At 35.1% G+C, this 24,009-nt stretch overlaps 1 protein-coding gene across 1 annotated transcript; it reads left to right on the forward strand.

Annotated features, from left to right (window-relative positions):
* The first annotated feature begins 4,208 nt into the window (after positions 1-4,208).
* On the forward strand, positions 4,209-22,384 carry LOC143285480 (ADP-ribosylation factor-like protein 16). The gene is made up of 5 exons (XM_076592803.1): positions 4,209-4,346; positions 5,821-5,873; positions 7,673-7,792; positions 8,574-8,689; positions 14,859-22,384. Exons 1-5 carry the CDS (start codon positions 4,277-4,279, stop codon positions 15,037-15,039), a joined length of 540 nt encoding a protein of 179 aa, XP_076448918.1. The 5' UTR covers positions 4,209-4,276; the 3' UTR covers positions 15,040-22,384.
* Positions 22,385-24,009: the final 1,625 nt, after the last annotated feature.

The following is a 24,009-nucleotide window of genomic DNA, read 5'->3' on the forward strand; positions in this document are numbered from 1 at the left end:
AAGCGGTGTTTAATACATCGATTTTTTAATCATATAAGCGGCTTGGCTGGCCTATTTTTGACCAACACGAAGAACTGTTTGCAGGGTTAATTGTTGGTTCTGGATTTGGATTTTGAAGCATTTACCAGATGACTGGTTGATGTTGCCACCTAAACTTCTAGCCGACATGACAGTGTGATGAGAGTTAACCGCTGAACCGTCGCCACTGCAGGACCATGTCCCAACTGAAACTTCTTCCACCAAGATTCATCAACCGTACATTGGCAACACCATCAAAAGTTTTAAAATGCATGGAGCCTGGAGAAGGCAAAGACAAAGCCCGGCAGCACGTATTATAGATTGCAAATACATCTCTGCGTAGAAAGCTAGCCATTATTTATTTTTATTTTTTTTATTAAATTTTTAGTCCTGATGATCAGACAAAAGGCTGATAAAGTCTAAAAGGCGTGACATATGATATGATATGATATGATATTATGAAACACATATAGATTTGTCCGAACGCAAAGACGCCTCATTGAGAAACTGATGATGATGATGGTGATGATGATGATGATGATGATGATGATGATTGTAGATTTAATGAACATTATACTGAAGAAGGGAGATGTGACATTTGAATTACTTCCCTTATGCATGTTATCATTGTTTATCTAAAATATGATTGGTTGTCTCATCTTCATTGTAGGACCCAGCTCTCCCCCAGGGATGGAGAAGTCATTGGGCAGAATGGACCACTTCTGGATCTTTTGGGCATTGGAGGTGGCGCGGCTGTTGACGCTGTTGATGCCTTTCTGGATGGCGTTAAGCGCTTCTTGGTCCCCAGGTTCCAGCCTTTGCAAGGAGCAAAGGAGTTATCAAAACTCAAACCAGATGATAAAGTCTATGTGAATGACAATGGTTGGATACCAGGAAGAGTTGTAAAAGCAGCAAAAACACCCAGATCATATTATGTTCAAACAGAGAAAAGTACATTGAGAAGAAACAGAAGAGATCTGATAAAGGTAAATGAGAAAATGAGTATGAACCCAGACAACTCCAAACAAAAGACAATGTCAACCACACATGAAAGCACACAAAAGAATAGCTCACAAACAAAACATGACAAATACTATACTCATTTAGAAGAAAGTGATAGTGACAATGATGATGACAGAAACAATCGATTTGTTCCCCAGCAAACAAACAAAACATGTGAAGAAAATTCACCAGAAAAGCAAGACACCAGACACAAAACAACAAAGAGTGGTAGAAATGTGAAAATGCCTGCAAGACTGAATGATTATTTTCTTTAACAAGAAGTGGTGGTAAAAATGTGAGAGTGCCTGACAGTGACAGAATGAATGATTTTTTAAATTTTTATTTGGAGTACAGTATAAATTCTTTGGTTTCTGTTCAAGATCCAAATATTTATTATCATCCGATATTTTACTGTGTTTAAAAAAAAAAAAAAAAAAAAGGAAAGCAAAGCAATATCAAATGTTTGTCATTATAAAAATTGCCATTTCAGCAATACCTTATAAAAGAATAATGAATGTTATAATAGTTCAAAATTTATTCATAAGCATAGTAGAAATGTTTATATTAATTTGTTCAAAAGTATAAAAAGAATGGAGATGTGACATTGATGAACATTATACTGAAGAATGGAGATGTGACATTGATGATCATTATATTGAAGAATGGATATGTGACATTGATGAACATTATACTGAAGAATGGAGATGTGAAATTGATGAACATTATACTGAAGAATGGAAATGTGACATTGATGAACATTATACTGAAGAAGGGAGATGTAGATTTAATGAACATTATACTGAAGAAGGGAGATGTGACATTTGAATTACTTCCCTTATGCATGTTATCATTGTTTATCTAAAATATGATTGGTTGGCGACTAGACAGGAAGATGGCAACTTAACGTTCTCTTCAATAAATAGATCTTGTTAATCCACATTTAGTTTCTTATGTGTATATATTGATACAATGAAAGAAACACAACAATGATAAAGGAGACTATGAAACAATAAGGCATGCATTTGATGACATAAATTGGAAAGAGATTTTGGAACTCAAATCTGTGGATGAGTGTTGGTCTTGTATCACTGATAAATTAAAGGAATTACAGGATAAGTATGTGTCACCAAATAAGCTTTTTTTTCTGGAAACAAGAAGTACAGAAAGGCTGTCCCACCTTCTGTTTTGGAAAAGATAAGATTGAAAATAAAGTCTTACAGATGGAATAAAATGTACAGGACGACTGAAAATTATAATGCTCATGCACGTGCTCGAAATCAGGTTAAGAGGGCATTATGAAAAGTTACTTAAGAAAACGATGTGTCTATTGCAAAAAATATTAAAAGTGACCCAAAGAGATTTTTTTAATGTAGATTTTTTATGTTGCATCACAAACTAAATCTAAGGAGGTTATTCCGAACTTAAGTACACCTAGTGGAACTTTGACTAATACTGACAAAGAAAAGGCTGAGGACCTAATTTGCTTTTCTCTAGTGTTTTCACAGTGGAAGATGTTACCAGTATCCCTTCTTTTGAACCAAAATGCAAGGCTTCAACAGATTATGTTGAGGTTTCAGAAAAGATGATAAGTGACAAACTTTTACATTTAAATGTAAACAAAGCCATTGGTCATGATGGAATTCACCCTTATTTGCTAAAAGAATTACGTAGTAGTTTAGCTATTCCCCTAAAAATTATGTTCCATAAAACAATATCACATGGTAAGATTCCACAGGCATGGAAAGAAGTAAAATCAACATTTAAGAAAGGTAACAAACAAGATCCTTGAAACTATCGACCAATAAGTTTGTAAAGTTATTGAAAGTTTCATACATGACACTTTGAATAATCATTTGATTGACAAACGACTTATCATCTGATTACCAGTATGGCTTTACCAGTGGTAGATCCTGCGTGACCCAGTTATTGAATACTTTACATGACTGGATGCAATCACTTGAAAACAATAAACCAATAGATGCAGTTTATCTGGACTTACAGAAAGCTTTCGATAAAGGTCCACATAATAGGTTAATTGTTGAATTGCAAGGGTATGGTATTTGTGGTAAATTGTTGGAATGGATAAAAGACTTCTTATATGAGAGAACACAGTACGTGTCAGTAGGAACTGAGTCACCGTGTCCTGTTAAGGTGAGTAGTGGTGTTCCTCAAGACAGTGTCTCGGGGCTCACACTCTTTGTGTATCATATAAATGACATGCCCAATATACTAGACTGTTTCGTGAAAATCTCTGCAGATGGCACACAGATCTATGAGTAAGTAGATTCTAATGTTGGTAGATTGCAGTTACAAGTTAGTACTGATAAGTTAATTGTCTGGACTGATAGAAGGCAAATTAAACTTAATAGCAATAAATGTAAAGTTTTACACATAGGCAGGGATAATCCACATTATGAGTATTATATGGATGGTACTGAGCTACAGAAGACTTCATCGGAAAGGAGTTATTGTTGACTCTGATCTCTCTTTTGATGTTCATGTTAATGAAGCCATAAAAACGCCAACGGATTGACTGGAATGTTAGTTGGGAATATACAGTGTAAAAGTAAGAACATTATGGTGCCATTATTTAAGTCAATCGTCAGGCCAGTCATGATCTTGGAATATGGGAATGTTGTTTGGAATACGGGCTTACTGAAAATTTTGAACAATATTGAAAATATTCAAAGAAGATTTACTAAAAGAATCATTGGCTTTGCCAGGAGATGTGGTTTCCACAGGAACAGTGAATACTTTAAAAAAATGATATTGGCATTCATTTACAGAATTTTAAATAGAAAATTCATCTAGATATTTCTTGACTTATGAACTGACAAGCATTACGCACTTAATGTTGGAAAAATGCATATATCATATGTGGCGACTCTCGTAATTATTCTTCCACACTTCAAGCGGGCAAAAGGCCTCATCAGGCCTACACGCCTAAATATTGAAATGATATGATATGGATATGATTTGGTGATTCTTCTTCTTCTTATTATTATTATCATTATTATATTATTATCATTATCATTGTTATTATTATCATCATCATTAAATGCACGTCGATCTGCGGCAGCGTGCTTTTTATTTTGCTCCATCGTTGTATCAATTTGATCATTAGGGGCAAAAGGTCCAAGGCCACTCCACTATTTTTTTAACTAGTAAATTGTAGAGTTAAGCCCCTTTAAGCCTGACCCAAGCAACAAACACCGAAAGACTGTCGAAAGGCGTGTCCTGATGATGGTCAATCATCATGTGTCTTCTAATTGGGCCTACAGGTGCTGGAAAAACTCTGCTTTTGAAGATTCTTCAGACTGGAAACTGTATCCTTCTACCGTAAGCCAGCATTGTGAAGAGACAAAATTGCAAACGCATCACAATGACATTGCATTCGTATCTCGATTAACCGCATGGTTCAGTTTCTAGGGGCGATTGTTTTTAGACAAAAGCATTTCCACGACCCTTCAAACCTGATGCATTCCCGCTGTTTAACAGTTTGAAAGGTTTTATCAGATCGAAGCCCCCATAACCTCTCTCTCTCTCTCCCTCCTATGTCAGTTTACCCTTATTTTAGTGGTAACAACGTTGTGTGTGTGTGTGTGTGTGTGTGTGTGTGCTGTTTGGTGCATTTGTTGTGACCATGCTTTCTTGGTAATAATTTTTTTTTATCATTGCATTTGTATGTTGTGTCTTTTAATGCCCCAGGGGTAGGTGGTAAAAAGGCTTGTTAACTGCTTTTCGTTTGGTTTCTCTGTCTGTTGATGCATTTAAGGTTTAAAGTAATTCCATGTCAGTGACTAGCCCACCTGAAGATAACGATCGATGTTCTTGTTTGTTAATCTTTACACAGATTCTCTCCCATTATGACCCCAACACCATGACATGGGCAGATGGCCTGTCTCAGTTAAACTAAACTTCTTGTTGTTAACTTCTTTCTGTCTGTCTGTCTCTCTGTTGTGTTCTTTGCTTTCATTACTAGAGAATTTTGAAATGTAAGAATGACAATTTGCGCATTTTATTCCATCATCTTTTAGATTGATCATGAAAGTCATAACATTTCTGCCACTATATTTTTTTTACTTTTTTAACACACACATACACACACACACACACACACACACACGGAATTTTCATGCATATTGCAGGGTTCAAATTCAACTCTTTTTATTATTTTTTATAGTGCCAGTCAGGCACTCTGGACAAAACATTTGAGTGACCAATTGTGGTTTAGGGTGTCAGCATAATAAAATGAAATAAAATCTTTCTTCGTTTCAGTGGTGTGCCAAGGAAAGTCTTTCTGCCAGGCTTCATTGTACATGTGCTGGTACTTTGATTCATACTCCTGCTGTTTATTCTTTTTGTCATCCTGAGCTTTCGTCTCTGTTTCGGGAGCCTTTCTTTTAACATTGAAGATGGGAAACATTGTTCGTCGCTAATGTGCCATGAATGTCAACATCCAATCGCGTATGCGCAAAGATGCTGCTCAGCGAAGTGAGCTGCAGCAGACGACACTTTTTCTTTTGCCTCTTTCAATTTTTGAGTGCCAACTGGACACTCTCGACAGAAAATTTGCGTGCCCAAGCCAACTTTTTGCAGCATTTGTACTCGGGCACCCGCAACATTCAAACCCCGATATAGTCAGTTTGGATTGTTCTTGTATCAAATGATTTATAAAATGCTGAGTGAATACGAAAGAACCAGTCTGTTAGAACATTTGCAGGTGTCATGTCTAGTTTGCATGTATTACACATGTTTTTGTAGTATACTTTCTTAGTTTCTTCTTAACCAGTTTTGCAGATAATTCACCAAAAGCTTTGGCCCAGATGGATATTCCAGCAACAATTCCGACGGTAAGCACATTTTTTTTACTCACTTGTGTAAACAAAGTATTAACCCGGTGTTCAGTTGTCTGTGTGTGTGTGTGTGTGTGTGTGTGTGTGTGTGTCTGTGGCTGTGTGTTTGTGTGTCCGTGGTAAACTTTAACATTGACATTTTGTCACTTGACACCAAATTAGGCATAAAAATAGGAAAAATTCAGTTCTTTCCAGTCATCTTGTTTAAAACAATATTGCACCTCTGGGATGGGCACAAAAAAAAAAAAAAAAAAAAAAAAAAAATTAAGCCTAATCATATGCAAATTGCATTTACTGTTATATTTATATTTTTTGTATTCTCTAAACTTGGCACTTTGATCTGATATTCTGACACATCAACAAGAGCAGTCATTATTATCATTTTTTGGTCAAACAGGAACTTCTTTTGCTAAGCATGGAAGTTTTATTTATTTTGCAAACGTTTTGGTGCAGATAGTAAAAACTAGAATGAACATAAAAGAGAAATTGAATCGACTGTGTCGTACTACATTCCCGGCGGGTGTAACTAAACTTGTACATCTATCTAGATCTAGTGAAAACGGCTAAATGTTGCAGTGTGATTGCAGCAATAGCCATTAAAAAGAATTTTTTATTTCCCTTAAAGATTTTTTGAATGCCCAAGATACACCAGAATAATATGATTTAAACAGCGTTCTCACTGTGAATACTACAATTGATTTATCGCCCTTTAAAAAAATATGTTCAAATGTTGAAATTTAGAACGTCAGTTAAGGAGCCACGATAGTGTAATGGATAAGGCAGTTTCTTCTCACCCGAACACGCGGGGTTCGAATCTGGTTTGGACTTTTTTCTTCTTCTTTTTTTTTTTTTTTTAAACGCGAAGCTTTATAATAACAAATACAGAACACATTTTAACGATTAGATTTTTTTTTTTTTAAAGTGTATCACAAGTCTTGAAGGCCTTGCCTCTCGAGTTCTGATTTTATTAGTTTGTTTGAATTGATTTATATATCATATGTACTTGAATATTAGTACTGTATGATTGGTTTTGTTATGATTTAGCTTATTGATGGAAATAGAGTCAGTATGTCATCTGGGTATCATTCTTTCCCATTTATTTTTCAGTTTTGTGATACTGATGAACAATATATATATTATAGAGAACTGCAAGGTTGTTCATCACCACATTCAGTTAGAGACTTTGGACAACATTTCAAAGTGATCAATGCTTGAACTTGACAACGTTTGTGGGCTTGTGATGGCAGCAAATTGAGTAAAAGATTCCTGAATGATTTTTTGTTTTGAACTTGAATTAGCACTGTTAGCAGTATGGCTAATTGTGCAATGTACTGTTGATTTCTAGACAAAGACTGAAGTGGAACAATATGACACACACGCAGTTGTTACTGTCAGTGGTAAGAAACTCTGGGGAGAGCTGAGCAGTAAAAGGTCTTCAGAGAAGAAGCCCCTCTCAGTCTCAGTCAAGTGTTTCGGCCCTTAACTCCTTACACTCTAAGGGGGCTGTGCCACGCCCAGGTCATGACTCCTGGGTGCCCTTGTATTGCCGTTTTTTTTTGTTTTTTTGTTTTTCTCCTGGTCCTGAGCAGGTTTGAACCGGCGCCTCCAGGTTGGTCACCACTTCAGGACTGAACCACCTTTCTGGCAGACGTTTTAACCACTGAGCCACTGTACACCTAATTTGAGTAGGAAAAAATTAATCCTTATGAAGTTTACTTTCATTCAATGATTCATATGAACTCATTACATATTGCTTGATCGAATGACTGGTTTTTCATGTCTTTCTCTGCCAACAGACTGGCACCAATCTGGTGAACGTGGTGGTGCACAAGAAGAAGGAGGTGACTGTTCGAGAGCTGGGAGGATCCATGGGCCCCATTTGGAAAAACTACTACAGAGATTCCAGTGCCATTATTGTTAGTCCCCTTGAGCCTGCTTATGTGTTTGTATGACAACACAAAATATGTTTCTCTTGAGATATAATTTTATATAAATGTAGAAACACCATTCTGTAGTACTAGTCTAGAGTGGGCGCTTACATCAAATGAATGTGGAAAAATCATTGTTTAGTGCCAGTTTGGAGTGGACACATAATAATTATTTATGATATATGCAGTTGTGAATATACCATTCTGTAGTGCCAGTCTAGAGTGGACACACATTGATACATTTGTGAACACACCAGTTGTGTATTATTTTTGATAATTTAAATGTGTGTCAAAATATGAGATAGTATGATTTAGCTTATATGTTATCTTGTAATTCTACAGATGCTTTTAAAGTTGATACAGTTTCTACATTCGTATACACAAATATGCAGACCCCCTCTGCCTTCCCACTTCCACACACCCACACACACACTTACTTGCACATGCACTCATGTCAGTGCAAAAATATTAGATGAGTGTGTAAGGTGTTTGATTGCAGGTACATATTGCAAGATTAGTGTTTATTACTTCAAACAAGATGCATACAGTTCAGCCAATTTACCATGAGAGTGGTAGAAAATGAAGGGGGAGGGTTGGAGAGATAAGATTCTTTATATTATTTTTGCATGCCTTTTGATGCTTGATAAAGGAAAAAAAGGTACTTAAAAAGAACTATATGTATAGGCATAGATAGTATATGTAGAGTTTGTAATTTATAAGTTCCTTCCTCATGTTTCTGTAAAATAAGACATGTTGTGGCTGTTTCCAGTATGTTGTAGATGTTTCCAATCGCTGCCAAGTAGCAAGTGCCTGCATTCAGCTGTTGACAGTGCTTACACATGCACAGACCACTGATACTCCTGTTTTGCTGCTGCTGAATAAACAGTTAGTATTTCAAATATGCGACCTTCAGACTATTTCTCTTAAACTGAGTTTACAGTGTAACAGTTTTTATTCTTAAACAGACGGAAATCTAACTGATGAAGATATTCACATACTTTTGTTTTTGTTAGAATCTTTTTTTAAAGTTTTTTGTACTATAAAATTTTGTAAAAGACAATGAAAATTGTGTGGATTTAGTTTTATAATTTTGGCTGGTGCAACTAAGTTTTAATAAAATCTGTGTTTATTTATTTAATTTGCTTCAAAGTTGTATTCTCTCTCCATTTGGTACTAATGTCATAGAGGGTTGGTTTTTTTGTTTGGTTTTTTTTTGGTGTTTTTACAGCCCAGATAGCTCCTAAGAGTCACTTGAGTGGTAAAAATATGAAAAGTAATAGCCCATGATTATATATATATTTTTTTTTTTAAACTTTTTTTTAAATTTTCCAAAAACATGTATACAATACAGAGAATAGTATGAACCAAACCGTATAAAACGAACAGTAGCATCTTCCACTACAGAGAGATAGATAAGACAAAATAAAACAAAGCAGGCTATAGCAAGGCAAAACAAATCTGTAACAACAACATCAACAGCAATAACAACAACAACAAGCAAATAAACAAACACACACACACACAGAAACAAAAAAACAAACAAACAAAAAAATAAATAAAAAAAAAATAAAAAGAAGAAAGGAAGATTTGTCCAATCATTCAATCAATCAATACTTGCATCTTAATGATTGTAGTAATCATGGTGATTTAAGATGACATTAATAGTAAATAGCCTAGACCAGTTGTGACATAGCAACAGCATCAAATGTATCAACTATTATAGTAATGGTATCTAGGGTAAGGCGAAAGCGAGTGGTGACATTATAATGTCATAATAATAATGATCATGAGTATACCACTTCTGCATTATTGGAAAAGAACACTTGTGATTGGTCACATTGTAAAGACAACAGGAACTATAAAAGTTATAAAAAAAAAACACAAAAAACAAATAATACATATTGAGAAATAAATAAAGACATATTAGTACAAAGTAAGGACTGTTATATAGAATGGTAACTATGGAACATGTGAAATTATGATTAAGTAACAGTTTCCATAATTGGAAGGTAACTGTTCCACTTTGTACGGAAAGCATGATGGTTCATTAGTATATAAGATGCATGTTCTTCGATTTTGTATCTGTATCTGAGCTGTGTTTTAAATGCATTGAGTTGTGGTGGTTGTTTATTGAATTTGCATTTGTACAGAAAGTTTTTGGCAAGTAAAATAATAAAATCTAAAATGTCATCTGTAGCAAATGTGTGTGAGTTTCCAAATAAAACTAATTCTTCACATAATTGGGCATTGTATACATTATTGCATTTGTTATTAATATCAGTTTGGAAAGCAGTCCAAAATCTCTGCACAATCTCACATCTCCAAAAAAGGTGTTCAATGGTTTCTGGATGTGATCCACAGAAGCTACATTTATCATTATGAGAGATATTCATCTGTTTCAGTGATTTGTTTGTTGCAATAATCCTATGAACTAATCTTATTTGAAACCATTTTAAGTTAACATTACTTATTTTGTGTATTTTGTGAAATGTCTGTTTCCAATTAATGTTCAGTTGCAACAAATCGTTCCATTTCTTACAGCATTTAGGGGTCGTATTGTTTTTAACTAGAGTATCATAATAAACTTTTGTTCCTTTTTTCACTGAATATATCATTTGTAATGATTTTCTCATCTGCAAAGCAGTGTTATTATCAATTTTAATGTTTAGGTTTTTTATATAATTTCTAACTGACCTTATGCAACCATTTAAAGTAAGGAAATTTGTTATATTTCCATGCTTTTGACTAAAATCTTCATAGGAAAGGAAACTACTGTCCCCGTGCACTAGATGAGAAATATTCCAGACCCCCTTTTCCATCCAATTTCTGTATGATAAAATCTTACTTCCAATTTTAATATTTTGGTTCAGAAAGATTGGTTCTGCTAAAACTTCTTTACTACTTAATAGTGGGACCTTCTGACAAAATTCTTTGTAGGCTTGGAAAACATGGATCCAGAACTTATTCTTATCATTAGGTGTTGGTAGACAGGGTCCATATCTATCAATATCTTTGATAACTGGATTGCTTTCTTTTATTATTATTGTCCATTTATGGTTTGAAAACTTTAATTTACGTATCCAGCTCAGCTTAAGACCTTTAATAAATTGTTTGATGTCAAACATTCCTAATCCTCCTAATATTGTACTTTTAATTACTGTTTTTCTACTTATTCGATCCTGTTTTTTGTTCCAAATAAACTTGAAACATGCCTTCTGCAGCTCATCAATATATTCATCAGGTGGATTTGGTAGAAACATCCATAACTGGGTTATTTTTGATAAAATCAGTGACTTGAGAACAGCTATCCTTCCTAAAGGGGTAATCGGTCTTTTTATCCATATTCTAAATAACATTCTAATTTCAGACATTTTGTCTTTATAGTTTAATTCCTCACATTCTTCTAAATCAACAGTAAACCACACTCCTAAGATTTTAAATTTTGGTGGGTTCCATACCATTTTTAAATGAGGTAGATATCTAATTTGACATTGTTTTCTGCTACCCAGCCATATTGCTTGAGTTTTACCTGCATTCGTATATAATCCTGAAAAACTACTAAACGAGTCAGTTGTCCTTATGATCTCCTCAAACGATATTCTATCTCCTTTGGTCATCAGTTGGGTGTCATCTGCAAACTGTGCAATTTTATGATCTGTATTATTAATATTAATACCTTTAATCAGTTTATTTTCTCTTATCATTATGCCAAGGATTTCAACACATAGAAGAAATAAGTAGGGTGAAATGGGATCACCTTGACGACATCCTCTCTCTACTGGAAACCAAGAAGACGCCGTTCCGTTTACTACTACTGCTGATTTAATATTTTGATAAAAGGTACTTATCCATCTACAGAAGACTGGACCAAATCCAAATGCTTTTAACACTTTCATCATGAAAGTGAAGTCAACAGTATCAAACGCTTTTTCAAAATCTATACAAATCAATAAACCAGGCAACTGCTTTGAATTTAAATAATGAATCATATCATATATTAATCTAATATTGTCACCAATAAATCTGTTAGACATAAATCCTGTTTGGTCATCACTAATTAAAGAGGACAGCACAGACTTAACTCTATTTGCTAAGCAAGAAGATCCAATTTTATAAACAACATTTAATAAAGATATCGGTCTCCAGTTCTTAATAAATTCTCTTGGTTTGTCACCCTTTGGTATACAAATTATTATGCCTTCTTTCTGTGTTTGTGACAGTTCACCTTTCTTCAAACCTTCATTTAGTGACCTGACAATTAAGTATCCAAGATCCTTCCAAAAGAATTTAAAAAATTCGGCAGAAAAGCCGTCAGTACCTGGACTCTTATTGTTCTGCATGCGTTTAAGTGCCTGGGTAGCTTCTTCATAAGTAATTTCACCCTCAAGGTTTTCTATTTCTATATTACTAAGTTTAGGCATTTCCTTAACAATATCTGCTATTTCACATGTTTGAATAAGTCTCTTTTTATATAAATGTTTATAGAAATCGTGAACCTCCTTTAATATTACATTATGTTCATGGATTTCTTCTCCTTTGTCTGTAACTAATTTCTTCATACTCTTATTTACAAAGTGCCTTTTTTCAAGATTACAAAAGTATTTTGATACTTTTTCTCCTTCTGCTATCCATCTGGCCCTTGAACGCATGAGTACTCCTTCCATCTTCTTTTTTCTAATATCTACAAGCTTTAACTTATTCTCTTCTATTCTATCATTTTCTTGACATGTTCTGACATTCCTGCTTTCTAAGTTCTGTATTTCTATTTCTAACTGTTGTTCTTCCTCCTCTGTTTTACGTTTTTTCATTGTGGCATATGAGATTGTTTTTGATCTAATCTTCATTAATAGAACATCTAACAATAATTGGTCTGATATTACACACTGTATTTCGGACATTAGAATGTTTCTTAATTCTTCATAATTGTATAATGGAACTGCATATTCTCTAATAACTTGTTTGATTTCTTCTTTAATTTCATTTACATAATCTATATCTTTCAGTAAAGAATTGTTGAATTTCCAAAAAGATTTTCGTTTAATTTTTTCGCCAAATGAAAGTTTAAGAACTATCATTGAATGGTCTGTCCTATAGCCATATTGGATGTCTGCTTCGTGCACATACTGTATCAAACATTCAGATATAAGGAAGAAGTCCAAACGGCTCTGTTGAAAAGGGGATGGTCTACGCCATGTAAAACGTGTACTATCAGGGTTTAAGTCTCGCCAAACATCATACATATCTAAGTTTGTCATAATATCTTCTACTTTGTCTCTAGCTTTAGGGTTATTTATGTGTTTATAATTAGAATAATCTTTATGTGGGTCAAGAACTAGATTCCAGTCACCTCCAATAATCAGGTTTGGGTATCCAAACTGTGTAATATTTTTTTCCAGTTCATCATAAAATTCTGGGGAATCTTTGTTTGGGCCATAAATGTTTACAATTAAGAAATCCTTTTCTACTGTTGTAAAGGAAATAATTATGCAGTTTCCATTAGGATCCTTGTACACCTTTTTAATTTTAAATTCAAAATTGTTACTGAACATAACAGCAACACCTCTGGATTGTGAATTATGAGATGCAAAGTGACAAGTGTAACCCCATTCAGATCTAACATACGATTCAATATTTGGGTCGAAATGTGTATCTTGAAGGAGATAAATGGAGTGTTTCTTTTGTCTAAGAAAGTGAAAAACATCTCTCCTCTTTTTAACGTTACCCAGTCCTTGACAGTTCATGGAAACAATGCTTATATTTTCCATTTTATTTTATTATTATTGTGGCTATTATATCAAGTAATTAATGACTTATACTATATTTTCTAGTGGAGTCTAAAGGGCATCCACTCATTCTATTTGCATGGTACATAGTACAACTGAGCAAAGGCTTTCAAATAAAGAAAAATACACTCCTTTATAAGTACCCATCACTGAGTGACAATCATTTATATCATCCATGACGGGACAAATTAAAATAAAAACAAAGTACATCAAGAGAAAAGCACACATTTAGACAAACAGGTAAGTCTTGGTCAAGTGAGTGGGCTCCTGCGGCGAGGCGACGTGCATCACTGGAGAAAAAAAAACAAAAAAAAACAAACAAAAAAAAAAAACAACCTGTGTTTGTGTCCTGTTTGTGCTAACAATAACGTGTGCGCAGTTGGGAGCATGTTACACGCACATGCTCATGATGCATGCATGTGGGGGGGAGCCTATTTTTGTGTCATGTTTGTATTAACATAGCGTGTGCATAAGTGGGAGTATGTCGCACGCACGTGCTCATGATGCATGCATGTGGGAAAAACAATTAAAAAAAAAAAAAAAAAAAAAAAATAATAATAATAAAAATAAAAAACCAACCTGTGTTTGTGTCTTGTTTGTGTTAACTTAATGTGTGCGCAGTTGGGAGCATGTTACACGCACATGCTCATGATGCATGCATGTGGGGGGGAGCCTATGCCCATGATTATATATATTCTGAACAAATTTTAAGAAGCAGTTGTTAAATTTTGATCCTCTGACTTTGCAGCTGATGCTTTTTTTTCTTTTCTTTTTTTCATATAAAACTTCAGACAAATATATATTGATAAAAAATACTGCCAGACTTTTTTTCTTTTTTCTTTTTTTTTAAAGAAAAATTAAAACCATGGTGTAATGATTTCCCTGAAGAAAAGTATATGACTTGAAACATAGTTTACTTCTTTCTTTTTTAACCCCTCAACTTCTACTGACAAATATGCTTGGCAATGAAGGGCTGTCATCTCACTGAGATAAAACTGAGCTTACAGGTCAAGATGTCAGTCAACACTTTGTATCTGGACTTCTCCCTTTAGAGATAGAATTACTTTTGGTCAGTAAAAGCAATTGTACCTTTGAAAAGTGCACAAAATGTAATAACTGTTCTTAAGACTCACATCACATGGGTCTCATTTCACCAGATATCAGCAGTCAAGCAGTTAAAGGGACTTTATCACACCTTTCATCCTGATAAACAATTATTTTGAAATATAATTCTTTGTGTGTGTGTGTGTGTGTGTGTGTGTTCTTTTCAGAGATCTGCCCTGCGTGATGAGTCGGAATGAGATAGAGTGGCTTTTTCGCCTGGATGAAGTGTGCCAGCACACAACCCAAAAAATCACAGTGCTTGACGTAAGCGCTAAAACTGGTCAAGGACTCGATCAAGTGGCTCGCTGGATATATGACAGTTACAAGGAACCTGCATCACAGTGTTGATGCTAATGCAGTCTTTTGATGGTGTATGATCTGCTGATGTATGTCCCTGTGAATGTTTGAATTATCAGCATGTGTGTGAATTCATGTGCAAAATTGTGTGTGTATGTGTGTGTGTGCATGTGCGCTTGTGTGTGTGTGTGTGTGTGTGTTTTGTTATTTTGGTGTGCAGCAAAGTGGTCTTAATTCTTGCCTTGTTACAGACAGACAGAGAGAAATCATATTTTCTTGATTTTGATCAATGAAAACAATGTGAGGTTGAAAATAGTAGTCTCCATTCCACCCCATTCCTCTTTCCTCCCCACCTCCCAGGCTGGCAAATGACCCAGATTGTTAAAAGTCACTATTTCTTCTTTTTTTCTTAAAAAGAAGACAAGTATGCCATATAACATCATAAAGGGAGTTCCTTTTATTCTCCCTGTCTGGCTTATATACTTAAAAATCCAAACTGGTGCAAGATGTTTAGCTAATAGGTTTGCTCTGTTGGCCAAATATTGCAATGATTTGCTGAGCCGGAACTAGAGTTGATGGGTTGTCTTTGTACTGTGTAAGCTACAAAATTTGGCACAGTTTTTTTGTCTGTAGCTTGCACCAGTTTGTTACAGTATATGATGCCGAATGACATATTTTAGAGTCCATTTGCTGTGTGATTTGTGAACAGTGACGAGGGCTATAGTTTCATCAAGAAGTTACAATTAAAAAACAAACAAAAAACATCAAGTAGACCACACATACAGTGATACAGTCATAAAGAAGCAGAAAATTGTGCCAACCAACCACTTGTTAAAGCAAAGAAAACATTTGCTCTGAACTTCTTGCTGAATTTAGTTGCCTCTGTGTGTATGTGTGTGGAAGAGGGAGGAGCAGTTTGAGCACTTTGGTCACACACATAGAATATAGAGAATGTGTGTGTATGGGGATGATGGTAATCTCAAGTACTTTCTTAGTATATATTATGAATGTTTTTTTTTTCTGAACTTCCATGCGAAAGGTCTGCAGCAGTGTATTTTAAGGTACATTGCATTTTATTTCTGAAAGATAAACCTAGAGAAGGTTGTGATCTTGATTTCCAGGTGCAAAGCAGTATTTGTAAATCCAGTATAATTTTTACCTGGAGAATGTTAAATGAGGTAGGACAATGGCTTAAGCATGTTATTTAAAAAAAAAAAAGTAAATGAAATTCTTAAACAGTTGTTTTTGTTCAGTCATTGGCAGTATACTTTTATGTATGAACAGTGATATCCAAAATATTTCTGAACACTGTTGTGTTTAATGCATCTAGCTGTCATCTCTTTAGTATAAAAAAGAAAAAAAAGTATATCATTTAATGATGCATGTTTTGTTATATTAATAATGTTCTGCTCTGTTCTTTTTTTCTGTGTACATAGGTTTGTGTTTTGTGTGCATGTGTGATTTTTGTTCCATTATGCAAATTAGAAAAAAAAAGAAAAAAAAGAATTGGAGTACAGCATGTGGATCTTAGTTTTTATCACGTGGAATTTTCAAGAAAGTAGTATGTGATTTCTGGTGGATCTTAGTTTATAATGTATTAGAGATGTGTGAAGGGGTACTGTGTTGTTGTGGGTGACTGTGTGTGTAGAATGTGTGTGTGATGAAAGTAAATTATTGTTTTGAACTTTAAAGGCACAGAGGACATTCTTGTGCATAGTTGTATGAAGTGTAAATGTCTTGCTTCTAATTTTTGCTGATATTTTCTGTTTGAATTGACCAGCATATATCATAAATTATGTGTTGAAAAGTCAGATACTGAACAGGGTATATCATATTGAGTTGTACTGCCTGCTCCCGTGATTCTTATGTATCATGCATGCTACAAAAGTTTAATTTTTGTGTATTCATACATCTTTTTCTTCTTTTTTTTTTTAACAAGAAAGCCATACTGATTATTACCAATGTGAATATTATCTTTTGCATAATGTAGCTTGGACAGAGTAGAAAGAAAGTAATTGTATTGATGTTGGCAACTGATGTATTGTGCAAGCAGTGTGTGTGTGTGTGTGTGTGTGTTTGGTGTGTATTTGTGGTGTTGTTTGTGGTGTGTGATGTGTGTGGTGCGTTGTGTGTGATGAGGTGTGGTAGTGGGTGGTGGTGGTGGTGTGTTCGTGTGTGTGTGTGTGCGGCCTCCATTCTTGCTGGCTGTGGACAAGCAGCTTCCCTTGGTGAGGCTAGGGAAGGACTAAGAATGCAGGGGATAGATTACCTTACAGATTAGTCTTCATGTCCATGGGCTGCCAAGGATCTTTCACTATAAATAGCATCCCTGCCTTCTGGAAATTCTATGATAGGAATTTCCTCTTTTCTATAGTTTATGCCTTCACTATTATCTGCTTTTTCTGCCATTCCAGTCAGTTCCCCCGTTTTTGTTTGTTTGTTTTTGTCCAGCAAAACCTATGTTTTCTCCTTTTTTTCTGCAGCCTGTCATATACTATAATTCTGTTGTTTTGCTATGGCGATTGGGTTGTGATATTGTGAATATTAGGATGGACACTAGCTGCCCATTCTGCAGTGTTAAGAGTATATGTACTATTTAGTATACTTTTGTGTGGCTTTGATGTGTTTTTTTTCTTTTTTCTTTTCTAAATACATTTTTTTGTCTCTGAGATGATAGATTTAGTGGAAGTGTTGACATCCTCAGCACAGCCTAGTCCTTTCTGCAGTAAGCAGCTTATTGGTTAAGGTGATACATTATGAAGTGTCTTGTTCTGCAGGTTGTTTTCATTTCTTTCAGATGTCACAGGGTTTTGTATTTCATGCTGTCAACATTTTTTCGTTTTTTGTTTAGTTGGGCAGTTCTGATATGGACCTGTGCAGTCAGCAGAACTATATGCAACAATGTCAATCAGTGATCTAGTCTCCAAATATCATACAGCTGAAAATCTTTACCTTTTTGCCAAATCCTTTTTGACATTTACCAAATGAGATGATGAGATTGAAAGACATGCAAATCAGTGAGCATTAAAATCAATTTATATGTTCTGAAAATTTTGAAATGCCATTTTGTGAAATGTGTGAGAATAGAATAGATAGAATGCTTTATTGTCATGAAACATGAAATTTAAGACACATTACAATTCAAAATTCAAACGTCTTTGTGTGACAGTGTATTGTGCTTAGTTCATGTTCCTTGAAGTTTAAAATTATGCAAGATGGTAGAAGCTCAAAGAAACTTGGTGACTGACATTAAAAACAGATGATTATCAAGTAAATGTGGGTCTATTTGCTTTTCTGATACGATTTTGGTGGTGGCATGGGTAATGAATATTTTAATTAAGAAAACATGGTTTTCTTATATGACTTTTGGTAGCAGCATGGGAAATGAATATGGCACCAGCTCCAAATAATGCCAGCCAGTCAAAATACATTTCTATCGCTCACTGCATTGGCTGTCTGACTTTACACTCTTTCTCTGTGAACAAAGTGACTTTTCTGAGGAACAAGAACATTCACCCTGAAGAAATGTGATCACACAGCATCATGAAATATGGTCTGGAAAACTTTTAATAACACACATTCAATTGTAATAGTATCATATATACAATGCAGTTCCAGGACTTGTGTCCAAACTTTTTACACAAATACCACAGGTAAAATGAATTATGTTTGTTGTTCATATCCTATGATAACAATGTACTTTGTCAAATTTATCACCACAACAGGAAATTACAGTTTTAAAAATACCAGAACACATTCAAAGCAGTTACAATTCACAACTGTCAACTTGGATTCAGTATTTGTACACCTCAATAATGCAACTGCTTTCCAGTCTTAAAAAACAGAAACCACAGTCTCTTGTCTTACCATAAAAAACAAACAAAACAAAGCAAAACCCAACCAAAAGCCTTCCTCTACACCTGAACTGAAGCATATCACACACCACAGGTCAAAACCTCTGCTGGAATGACCAGCAATTCAAAGTAAAGATGGGAATGATGTGCCAATTTCTAGATCTTTATGAAGAACAAATGAATCAACCAACCAGTGCCGTGCCAGAACCAGTATAGTGCCTTCCATGCATGTCCACTTCTGCATTCCCCCCTCAGTCTCCTCTCCATGACTCACATATGGTGTGACCAAAAATTACAAAGGACATATACCAATGCATGGTCTTTCTTGGCAGTTTACGGGGTCAATTATAAACATTTTAAAAATATTTTTTGTTGGAGCTCTGAATCCTCATTTGACTATGATACTCATATCAGAACACAAACATTTTCAGAAAATATATCCCAGTAAAGCACCAGGAAGCATAATGAGCATTATACAATTAAGAGTACCCATTGTTTTTCTTTACTGTGTAACAGAGGGAGCTCTTTGATGATGCAGATAACAAAATCTGACATTGATGTTTTCAGTTTTGTCATACATTATTTCTTTGTCATGTTCAATATTTGAAATACTTGAAACTTGGAGAGAATGGAAAATGTATGTATGTTTCATGAATTTATGACAAAGAAGAAAGCATGTCCATTTCAATGATCAATAAATTATTAGGTTAATACGTTGTATCTTCTCTGTTAAGAAAAATCTTTAAAATAATGAACAAAAAATGGATGAAAGAACTGTTTACATAAACTATTTACAGAATGTAGAATACAGAATACTTTATTATCTCAACAGGAGAAATTTCCTGCTTCCCATCATTTTATTCTCTGCATTAAAATTTCTCGGGGGTATGAAAAACTGTTTCACATGAATTTTGTGTTCAGCAAGAATCCCATTTCATTTCTCAAGCAATAAATGTCACCACCTACCTGTTCAGCATCAACACATTCTCAGAATGGATATAAGCTAGCGGTACAGACAGAGCAAACATGACACTCACATCGTATTGCTCACTGTTGCCATCATCCACCTGGTGGATACATGGTTCGTAACTTTCACAGAATGTTTACGTTTTGAGACCACAGTGGGGTTAAGGAAGCATCTCTGATCTGCTGCATGACACACAAGCTGACATAGCTTACTTTCTCTCCGTGCAAGCTGTTACCCCAACTGAAGCCAAAATAAAGTTTTTGCTTTACACAAACCATGGTTAAGATTAGTCCCTTTAGAAAAAAAAAATCTGTTTAACCCTAATAATTTGATAACATTAGCATAAAAAGGGTGTTTGTGACTGCAATGCAAAAACAGTTCTGACAACTTTGGGGACTAATAACCAAAATAAAGATAAATATGGACAATAGATTTTAACACATTCTAATTTTATCAGAGCAAACCATTCAAAACTGGTTTTTTAAAAAGTTATTGAAATTACTGTCAAGGTCACACTGCAAGGTCAGAGTTTTGGGAACTTGCATTTTTCAAATTTCATTCACGTCAGGCAATGCTTTCTTCAAAAAACAAATGCAAAACAAATGTTTTCTTGACCTAATGATCTTGAACCAAAAGGAATAAGACTGAAACAGCTGATCATCTTTAGCAGGTATGCAGATTATCTATTGAAAGAAGATGCACCGAAACCAGTCCAGTAATCCCTGTAAGAACCCACAGTCCATGGATAGATGGACAAGACAAGATACAACAATCTATGACACAGCACCCTCGATAATCTTAAGAACTGAGAAAAGTAAAAGGATCATGTGTACACTGTGTCTTCAATAACGAAAATGGTAACTTGTGTAGTTCTCGACCCCATTTTCTTTAACAGTAAAGTTATTTACAATGCACTCGACCTCTTTAGCAGAAAGCTAAGCAGAGATAACAATCAACAGCAATATGGGACAAAAAGGGTAACAAAACTTGACAACAGTTTCTTTAGTTTCTTCTTGTGGGCTCTTTTCTCAATCAGTCCTGTGGTATACCAATCATTCATACATGAAAAGTTACGTCCAGTCCTCTATTAGGAATCGGCAATCGGTACACTGATCTGAAAGACTGAAGAGTGGGCAAAGAAAACTAGGAACAAACCCACAACGCATGAATGGTAAAGACAGAAGTTGTGTATAATCCATCAATGAGTGACTTTCAGGGAATGGTAAAGCAGACAGCACTTCGGTTCGGGTTTGATATTCTCAAAGTGTACAGGTTTCTTTAATACAAGGCTGAATGGGGTAAAGGGAGTTAAAAATGAAACAATCCAATACAGTAACTGTTGCTCTTTCAATTAAGACACTGGTACATATCTTGAACCCACTACTGCTTTGTGCTTCCTGTCGGTTTGCTTACAGGTAAGAAAGAGGTAGAGAAAAACAACAACAGAAAATGAAGAAAAGTAGATTTAAGGTTGCTTTTCTGCATTTGTAAGTTGTGCGTTTTTTTCACTTAAAGAGCAACAAGTACCATACTTGGTTGTTTCAAGTTTTAGAATTAAAATAAAAAAAAAGGGAATGTATTTTCCTCTCTTGCTGTTTGTTCAAGCCATTCTCACCAACTGTGAACTCTATCAGACTCTTTTCAGCCAGCTCAAACCAACGAGTTAAAAGTATTTTGAAAGGAATTATTGTGAGTTTCAGTTACAAGGAGTGTCAAAGTATGTGGACTGATCCATATATGCTATACAGCGTCTCCTTTAAAAAACAGTATTTGGAAAAAAAGTAGATGCCTGACCTACACATAAACCCAACACGTTCATAAGGCCTTCAGAAATATCTTCATTGATGGTTCATCTGGAAGAAAACCAATTCTAAAAGGGCTTTTGGTCTGTAAGAGTCTCCCTCTCCAAATTGAAAATGGTGGGAATAACTGAAACAGACTCTGATGACATTAGTTCTGTTTACTTTTCTTAAATTTTATTTTTACCAACTGAGAATGCAAGCAAGCAAAACCACCCAACCTTATATACATATATACATGTTACCCATCAAACTGTGCAATTTGCAGAAAAGGTGGATCCATTTCAAGTTAAATCCCCTAGGGGCCCCCCATATATTTTCCATATTATGCAAAGGTGAAAGTGTGCCATAAAAAAGTGCATTTCTAAATGTTATCTTGAATAGACAAATATAATAAATCATTAAATGTTAATGTTTTGTGTTTCTGTACATCTATACAAAGGCTCAGACAAAGTACAAAGTAATCTTATTTCCAAACAAATCAAATTATGTAACAGATCAAAATAAAAGAGACAAGGCTTTCAAGACTCAGGTGTTTTCCAGTAACTATAATACAGAATTTGTGGAACAGAAACTCTGGGAACTGCAAAGTAGATGTCTTGCAGCCTGATATTTTATATTGCACATGGTTGTGACCCTGACACTTGATCTCAAATCCTAAGTTATTTTCTTTTCTGGCCATGACCAATCACCATAACTAGTTAACTGGATGAAAAATCCACACTCCATAATGCTTAAAAAAAAAAAAAAAAAAAAAAAAAAAAAAAAAAAAGAAAGCCATGACCTGAAACTATAACCCTTGAACCCTGCTCTCTTGAACGCATTTTGGTTTCACCATCACCAGTCACTGTACAACATCACATGAAGATTCTTCTTCGTTTGTGGACTGCAACTCCCACGTTCACTTTTATGTACACAAGTGGGCTTTTATGTGTATGACCGTTTTTACCCGCCATGTAGGTAGCCATACTCTGTTTTCAGGGTTTACATGAAGATTAAAACGTCACATGAAAACTGGATGCAAGCCAACTAGCTTTTTCTATTTTGCCAAGTCATAATCTCTGGCCCTGGCTACCAAGTGGAGTGATGGCCTAGAGGTAACGCGTCCGCCTAGGAAGCGAGAGAATCTGAGCGCGCTGGTTCGAATCATGGTTCAGCCGCCGATATTTTCTCCCCCTCCACTAGACCTTGAGTGGTGGTCTGGACGCTAGTCATTTGGATGAGACGATAAATCGAGGTCCCGTGTGCAGCATGCACTTAGCGCACGTAAAAGAACCCACGGCAACAAAAGGTTTGTTCCTGGCAAAATTCTGTAGAAAAATCCACATCAATAGGAAAAACAAATAAAACTGCATGCAGGAAAAAATACAAAAAAAATGGGTGGCACTGTAGTGTAGCGATGCGCTCTCCCTGGGGAGAGCAGCCCGAATTTCACACAGAGAAATCTGTTGTGATAAAAAGAAATACAAATACAAATACAAAGTCATAATGCAAGGGATCACTGAGAAGAAATTAAAGAATAATGAGGCCAGGAGAGTAAAGTCAATGCCGCTGTGTGCATGTGTCAAATGACTGGTTAAGGACAAGCCTGGAGCTTTAAATTTTTAGAACAAGTGTCTGGGTTTGTTCCCATGTACGTTTTATTTACCTGTGTGCTAGCTGAATTGGTAGCATAAGCAACACTGACTTAAAATTGTGTCCCTTGTCCATGAAGAGTCACCGCTCTTTACTGATCACTGAGAAGGCATATTCTTAAACTACCACTACACCAAGTTTACTGTAAAATTTGTGGTAGTTAAGAAATTACCTCATGTTACATTTTACCACAGACAAAAGATACATAGTGATAACTTATGCTCACTTTTTTTCTTTTTCTTTTTTTTTCTTTTTTTTTGTGTGGATATATCCCTTGAAAAAAAAACCCACAGAGAAACATCTCTCTCTCTCTCTCTCTCTCTCTCTCTGTGATTTATATGGAGATAATGCATTTTACATTATCAGGAAAATATAACATGTGCCAAATTGAAAAACAAACAAACAAAAAAACCCCATTAAAACCATAAGCAAACAACAATAAAGGCTAAAATCAACTTAAAATTATCTATAAGCCTAAATAATAGTGAACATCAAACAGAATGTGCTTCTTTCTGTGATAACAAGTGCACAAAACTAGAATCATTGTACAACGTTAACCTTTGCCATGTCCTCCTCGATAAATTTCTGCCTTTAACTGCTGCTGACAAGTGTACTCTTCACTGAGGGGCTGTCACCTCACTACAATAAGACAGAGATTTCAGGTCCAGGATGTTAGTCACCATTCTACATTCCAACTTTTTCCTCTTGGAAATGAATCATTTTTGTTCATCAAAATGAATGACGCCACTGATATGTACCACTGATA

The sequence above is a fragment of the Babylonia areolata genome, chromosome 1, assembly GCF_041734735.1.
Source record: "Babylonia areolata isolate BAREFJ2019XMU chromosome 1, ASM4173473v1, whole genome shotgun sequence".
Classification (NCBI taxonomy): Eukaryota; Metazoa; Mollusca; class Gastropoda; order Neogastropoda; family Buccinidae; genus Babylonia; species Babylonia areolata.